A 7766-nucleotide genomic window follows, 5' to 3' on the forward strand; every position below is an offset into this window, starting at 1 on the left:
GCTCCCGCATTTGGAGAATCCTTTTCGTTGTTAAGTTGAGGAGTATCCTTTGGTGTAGTGTCCACATTTTTGTGCGGTGTTCTATCCTCTAGATCTGAATCGTGGTCATTGTCATGGTTGTCCGCCATGGTGGTGGGATGACTTCCTGGTTCCCCGGCAACGATGCCAATGTTCTGAGGGTTGCCTAAAACTGTAGGTCGATCTCGATCGAGATTTTCTGTGTTGGTCGGAGCCGACGTGTCCGGCAGGTGTATAGCAGCCGGAGCTGGTGTGTTTGACTTGTGGAACTGAGAGTGTTGCTGATCCTTTATCACCGAAGGGTGGGGGGTACCTGCAAGGGACTCCGATGCTTAAGTTAGCAAGGGTATTAAGCAGGTATTGAGTAGAATCAGAGTATGAGTTATACCTGTGTGCTCCAGTGTATTTATAATGGTGAGGAGTGACCTCTCTGGAGATAAGATAGTTATCTTATCTTATCTTATCTTTAAGTGAAGTCATCTTATCTTTAGGGAAACTGCCTTTATCTTTCTGGGCTTTGGCTGCCTTTAGATTGGGCTATGTTCCTTCATTTTAGGCCTGCTTTGGGCTCCTTTGGCGATTTGGCCGAGCTCTTTGAGAAGAGGTCGGATAGTCTGACCTGAAGAGGTCGGTCGGCTTGTCGCTAAACATCCCGGGTCGGACAGCTTGACCCAGGGTATGAACAGTAACCTTAACAAAAGTGATTTCTTCACTTTTCTCTTGCTTGTGTAATCTGATTGTATGATAGGTAGAAGAAGAGGAGCTTCAACCTCCTTTGAATCTGAACCTGAGAGGACCTTCTTGAGATTAAGGAGGGAAGCAAGAGGGAAGAGGGTCGTTGGTACTAAGGAAGAAGAGGAGGATTTTGAGACAGACATGGAGGGGAACATGGAAAACCACCATGAGGAGGAGACACACAACCATGCCAGAGAAGGTCCAGTAGATCATGCTGGGTAGGAGAGAAGAGTTCTAGGCGCTTATATTAATTCAAATCTAGGAAACTGTGGAAGTAGCATCCAAAAACCAACCATACATGCCAATAACTTTGAACTGAACCCCCAGCTCATTTAACCACCTTCCTAAGAATACGTGATACTGTGAAGTCTAATGGTGTTTCATCCTAACACCTATAGATTGCTTTTGTTCCCCTTTTCACTCAGGGACAAAGCATCTAAATGGCTGAAATCATTCCCAAAGGAGAGTTTAACAACCTGAGAAGATATGGTGAACAAGTTCTTGGTGAGATTCTATCCTCCTCAACGGATCAACAGGTTGAGAGCTGAGGTACAAACCTTCAGGCAACAAGATGGTGAAACTCTCCATGAGGCATGGAAGAGGTTTAAGGACTTAACAAGAAGGTGCCCACCAAACATGTTCAATGAATGGGTGCAACTACACATTTCTTATGAAGGCTTATCTTACGAATCAAAGAAGGCTGTAGACCACTCTTCTGGGGGATCTCTAAATAAGAAAAAGACCGTTGAAGAAGCCATATATGTCATTGAGACTGTAGCTGAGAATGACTACTTTTATGCTTCTGAGAGGAGCAACACTCGAGGAGTAATGTCGTTGAACCATATGGATGCACTGCTAGCTCAAAACAAGATGATCACCAAGCAGTTGGCTGACCTTACCAAGCAGATGGAGAGGAACCAAGTTGTAGCAGTCACCACCCCACCACCAGCTCAAGAAGGAGTGAATACAGAGAAAGGGGGTGACTGGGAACAAGCCAACTATGTTAGAAACTCACCCTGGCAATCACATGATCCATACTCCAAGACCTACAATCCCGGTTGGAAGAACCATCCAAACTTTGGGTGGGGAAATCAAGAAGACCAAAGCCAAGATCAGAGATGTCACAACCCCAACAATAATGCAGCATACCAACATTTCACACAGAGATTATATCAATACCTACCCAATAACACTTCTCAGCAGCCATATCAAACCCAAAATGACCAGTCTCAACACTCTAACCTCAACCCACCATTACCATCCGAAGATAGACTTTCCAGACTTGAGACCCTGCTCGAAGGCATATGCAAGGAAGTTCAAGACAGTAAAGTGTTCCGGGAAGAAGTACGATCCAATATGCAAAATCAAGATGATGCCATCAAGAAACTAGAAACACATATCAGCTACCTATTCAAGCAAGTTCCTGGCCACAATATTTGTAACAACACTAATGCAAACCCAAGGGAGGAGTGTCAGGATATCACCCTCAGAAGTGGAAAACAATTGAAGGAGACCTCCAAAGAACCACAAGAGAAGAACATGGATGGAGGGGGAAAAGGACAAGAGGAAGTTCAAGCTTCCACTCCTAACTCACATCAAAAAGGAGAAGCGCTGAAGCCATATGTTCCAAAAGCCCCGTACCCTCAACAATTGAAGAAGAGTGGAGATGAAAGCCAATTCTCACGATTCTTAGAAGTTTTCAAGAGACTACAGATTAACATACCCTTTGCTGAAGCAATAGAGCAAATGCTGCTCTATGCTAAGTTCTTGAAGGAATTGTTGACCAAGAAGAGAATTTGGAAGAACAACGGGACTGTGGTACTAACCGAAGAATGTAGTGCCATCATTCAGCACAAGTTACCCAGAAATTGAAGGATCCTGGGAGCTTCCAAATCCCTTGTGTCATAGGGGAAATCATAGTGGAAAAGGCTTTGTGTGATTTGGGAGCCAGCATAAATCCAATATCCTTAGCAATGATGAGAAGAATGAGGATTGAGGAGGCCAAGCCAACAAGAATGGCCCTGCAATTGGTAGACCGATCATTCAAGTTCCCTCATGGAATAGTGGAAGACTTGTTAGTGAAGGTGGGAGATTTTATCTTCCCAATAAACTTTGTAGTGTTCGATATGGAGGAAGAAGCCAACGCCTCTATCATTTTGGGAAGGCCATTCTTAGCTACTGCCAGAGCCATCATTGATGTCCAAAAGGGTGAACTTACCCTTAGGCTGCATGATTAGAAGATGGTATTCAATGTATTTGAGGCCATGAGCTACCCACAAGAATCACTAGGAGAATGTATGAGGTTGGATTTAGTGGAAGTTTTAGTACAAGAGACTCTGGAAGAGGAAGAACTTGAGGGGGTGACAGAAGAAGAGGAACCCACATCCAGCGAAGAAGCTGCAACAGTTGAAGTTTTTATTCAGGACACATCAGAAGAAAAGAATGAAGAAAAGGAAGCACCCAAACTAGAACTGAAGGCACTACCACCCACTCTCAAATATGCATATTTAGGAGATAATGAAAGTTATCCAGTGATCATAAACTCAGCTCTCAACCAAGAACAAGAGGAGGAATTACTCCAAATGTTGCAAAAGCATAAAGACGCCATTGGATGGACCCTTGCTGACTTAAAGGGAATGAGTTCGGCTATATGCATGCATAAGATACTGCTGGAAGATGATGTCAAACCCTCCATTCAGCCCCAAAGGAGGCTGAATCCAATCATGAAAGAGGTGGTGCAGAAAAAAGTCATGAAGCTATGGCAGGGAGAGGTAATCTACCCAATTTCAGATAGCCCATGGGTGAGCCCCGTCCTAGTGGTCCCCAAGAAAGGAGGAATCACTGTAGTACCCAATGAAAGGAATGAGCTCATCCCTACAAGAATCGTCACAGGATGGAGGATGTGCATTGATTACAGAAAACTTAATGAAGCTACAAGAAAAGATCATTTCCCACTCCCCTTCATGGATCAGATGCTTGAAAGGCTTGCAGGACATGGATATTATTGTTTTCTAGACGGTTATTCAGGATATAGTCAAATAGTGGTTGATCTAAGAGACCAGGAGAAAATATCATTTACTTGTCCATACGGAGTGTTTTCCTACAGGCGCATGCCGTTTGGGTTGTGTAATGCACCCGCAACTTTTCAACGCTGCATGCTTTCTATCTTCTCAGATATGATAGAGAAATTCATTGAAGTCTTTATGGATGACTTTTTTAGTATTCGGAGATTCCTTTCATAATTGTCTAAACCATCTTGCCTTGGTATTGAAAAGATGTCAAGAGACCAATTTGGTCTTGAATTGGGAGAAATGCCACTTTATGGTGACAGAAGGAATAGTCATTGGTCATAAAGTTTCTCATCAAGGCATTGAGGTAGATAGAGCTAAGGTGGAACTAATTGAAAAACTACCCCCATCAAGTGATGTAAAGGCAATTAGGAGCTTTTTAGGGCATGCTGGTTTTTATAAAAGATTTATTAAAGATTTTTCAAAAATAGCCAAGCCCATAAGCAATCTTCTTGTATCTGATACACCATTTATCTTTGATCAGAAATGCATGCTAGCATTTGAAAACTTGAAAAAGAAACTGTCCTCAGCCCCTATCATTACCCCACCTGATTGGAACTTACTATTTGAGCTGATGTGTGATGCATCTGATTTTGCAGTTGGGGCAATGTCAGGGCAGAGGAGAAATAATTTGGTGCATGTCATATACTATGCCAGCAAAGTCCTTAATGACACTCAAAGGAATTACACCACCACTAAAAAGGAATTGTTGGCAATAGTCTTTGTATTTGACAAATTTAGATCATACCTCATTGGCTCTAAAGTGATCGTTTTCACAGATCACACATCACTTAAATATTTGTTTGCCAAGAAGGAATCAAAACCAAGAATGATTAGATGGATCTTGTTATTACAGGAATTCAATATTGAGATCAGAGGCAAGAAAGGAGTGGAGAACAAGGTAGCAGATCATCTATCCAGAATTCCTTGTGAGAAAGGTGGCACACATGATGCAAGTGTAAATGAGTTCTTTCCAGATGAGCAGTTAATGTTAGTTCACAAGTGATAAACCACTATTTCATGGTTTAGCTTGTGCTCAATTGAGTGGTTTTTATCAACTTTTTACCCACTTATTCTTACTATTTGCATGGTTTTACAATTCTGTCCCAGAATTTGTTCTATGATTGAAAACTTGCTTCCTAGAGTCTTTAATTTATGTATTTTAATCATCTCTTATTACCATTCGATGCCTTGATATGTGTGTTGAGTGTTTTCAGAGATTACAGGGCAAGAATGGCTCAGTAGATGGAAAGGAAGCATGCAAAACTGGAAGGAATACAAGAAACTGAAGGAACTGCTAAAGCTGTCCAGCCTGACCTCTTGGTACTAAATCGACCATAACTTGAACTACAAAGGTCCAAATGATGCGGTTTTAGTTATGTTAAAAAGCTAACATCCGGGTCTTCATAACGATATATAATTTGTTATAGCTGCCTCGACGTTAGGCGACACGGACGCGTGGATGACGCGCACACGTCGCATCTGCGAATTTCAATCCATGCAAACGCGTGGACGACGCCTCCGCATCACTTTGCCGCGACCTGTACAAATCAGATTTCACAATCAGTGAATTCTGGGCTATTTTTGACCCAGTTTTTGGCCCAGAAAACAAGATTAGAGGCTATAAAGTGGGGGAATCCATTCGTACTTCAGATGAGATCATAATTCACTTTTCATAATTTAGATGTAGTTTTTAGAGAGAGTGGTTCTCTCATCTCTCTTAGAATTAGGATTAGGATTCTTCTTCAAGGATTTAAGAATATTTTCATCTTCTTTATCTCATGTTCAATGTTCCTTTTATTTATCTTTTCAAACTGATTTATGAACTTTTCCATGTTAGAATTGACATCTTTATTTAATATAATTTGAGGTATTCCAGATATTTTTGATTTTAATTTAGCTTTCTATATTCTTGGTTCTGGTTGATTAATTGGTGACTCTTGAGTTATCAAACTCATCGTGATTGATAATTGTTATTCTTGCTGATTGATTTAGATTCCTATAACTCTAGTCTTTCCTCAGGAGTTGACTAGGACTTTAGGTGTTAAATTAATTTGTCCACTTAACTGACCTTCATAGTTAGAGGTTGACTTAGTGAGAGAAAATAATATAATTCTCATCACCATTGATAAGGATAACTAGGATAGGACTTCCAGTTTTCATACCTTGACAAGAGTTTTATTAGTTATTAATTTATTAATTCTCTGCAATCCATTTCTCTCGTTCAAAACTTTTTTAAAACCCAAAAATACTATTTTTCATAACCAATAATAAATCATACCTCCCTGCAATTCCTTGAGAAGACGACCCGAGGTTTGAATACTTCGGTTTATAAATTTTATTGGGTTTGTTACTTGTGACAACCAAAACTTTTGTAAGAAAGGAATTCTTGTCGGTCTAGAAGCCATACTTACATCGGGAATTTATTTGTCAAAATTCTAAATCGCGCGAGAGTTTCGTTCTTCAACAAGGCACCTTGGTTTGCAGATATTGCAAATTTTAAGGCAACTGGGAATTTACCTCCAGAGATTAACAAACATCAAAGAAGAAATCTCATTAATGATGCTAAATAATTCATCTGAGATCAGCCATATCTCTTCAAGAAGTGTTCAGATAGAATCCTCAGAAGATGCATTTCAGAGGAAGAAGGACGAGAGGTCCTATCGAACTGCCATGGCTCTTGGTATAAAGGCCATTTTGGAGGGGAAAAAACTGCAGCCAAGGTGCTGCAATGTGGATTATTTTGGCTCAATATTTTCAAAGATGCGAAAGAACTAGTGAAGAGCTGCAATGAATGCCAAAGGGCTGGAAATTTACCCAAAAGAAATGAGATGCCACAGAACTTCATCTTAGAACTTGAACTGTTTGATGTGTGGGGAATTGATTTCATGGGGCCAATTCCAACCTCATATTCAAACAAGTATATTCTGGTGGCAGTGGACTATGTATCCAAGTGGGTAGAGGCTATTGCAACTCCAATAAATGATAACAAGGTGGTCATAAACTTTCTCAGAAAGAATATTGTTCCGGGGGTTACCTGAAACGTGCAGCTCGATCGTCTGGCAGGACCCGAGGTGAGGGCTCCGTGACCCGAGCTTGGTGTGCTGAGCGGCTGGGGGTTGTACCTGCAATGACACTCCGATGCTTAAGTTAGCATGGGTCCAAGCAGATATTTAGTAGAATTAGAGTATGAGTTATACCTGGGTGCTCCAGTGTATTTATAGTAGTTGGTCATGATCTTCCCTGGATAAGATATTCTTATCTTTTTGTGGAACCGCCTTTCCTAGGCCTTTTCGGCCTTTAGGTTTTGGGCTTTCGTTCCTTTTGATGGGCCTTCTTAGCTCATTTGTCCGAGGTCCGACCTCAGGCGTGGGCCTTGGGACGAGGTCGGACCTTCTATGAACTTTCCGAATTTGGGGAGCTCGGTCAGGGTATGAACAGTGCCCCTGCCCGAGTTCGTCCTTTTTGAGAGGTCGAGCTCGGGCATAGTAGTTTTTTCAAATTTCGAAAATGGCCGTTTCAGCATTTATTGCTTTTTACCGTTTCTCCTCGATTTCTGTTCGGGCTCTGTGAAGGCATTATTTATTTGCCCCTTTCCTCATTTTCTTCGTTTATTCTGTTCCCTTTTCGTTTTCTGAGTTTTCGCCACTTCTCCTTCGAGCGCCGCTCCTTCTTTGTTCTTCTTGTCCGATCCTTTCTGTGCGTTTTTTCCGGGGTTTCCTCTGTGCCGCCATTTTCGTTCTTCCTTTCATCGGAGCTCGTCGTCTTCTTCCTTTCTTCCAGGTTTGTTCTTGTCTTCATTTTCTTTGCGCATATATGCTTCTGTTTTCTTTTTCTTCTATGCCTGGGTTGCCCCGAAAAGAGGCACCGCCATCGCTTTGGTTGCTTGTATGTGGGGGGGCTCTTTTCTTTTGGTACTTTGTTTTCGGGTTGCTGCATTTTCTT

The 7766-nt window shown here is 41.6% G+C and overlaps 1 protein-coding gene across 1 annotated transcript; it reads left to right on the top strand.

Annotated features, from left to right (window-relative positions):
* Nucleotides 1–1389: 1389 nt before the first annotated feature.
* LOC107479484 (uncharacterized) lies at nucleotides 1390–2625 on the top strand. The gene has a single exon (XM_016099615.1). It carries the CDS (start codon nucleotides 1390–1392, stop codon nucleotides 2623–2625), a length of 1236 nt encoding a protein of 411 aa, XP_015955101.1.
* The last annotated feature ends 5141 nt before the right edge of the window (nucleotides 2626–7766 follow it).

Source organism: Arachis duranensis, chromosome 3, assembly GCF_000817695.3.
Source record: "Arachis duranensis cultivar V14167 chromosome 3, aradu.V14167.gnm2.J7QH, whole genome shotgun sequence".
Taxonomy (NCBI): Eukaryota; Viridiplantae; Streptophyta; class Magnoliopsida; order Fabales; family Fabaceae; genus Arachis; species Arachis duranensis.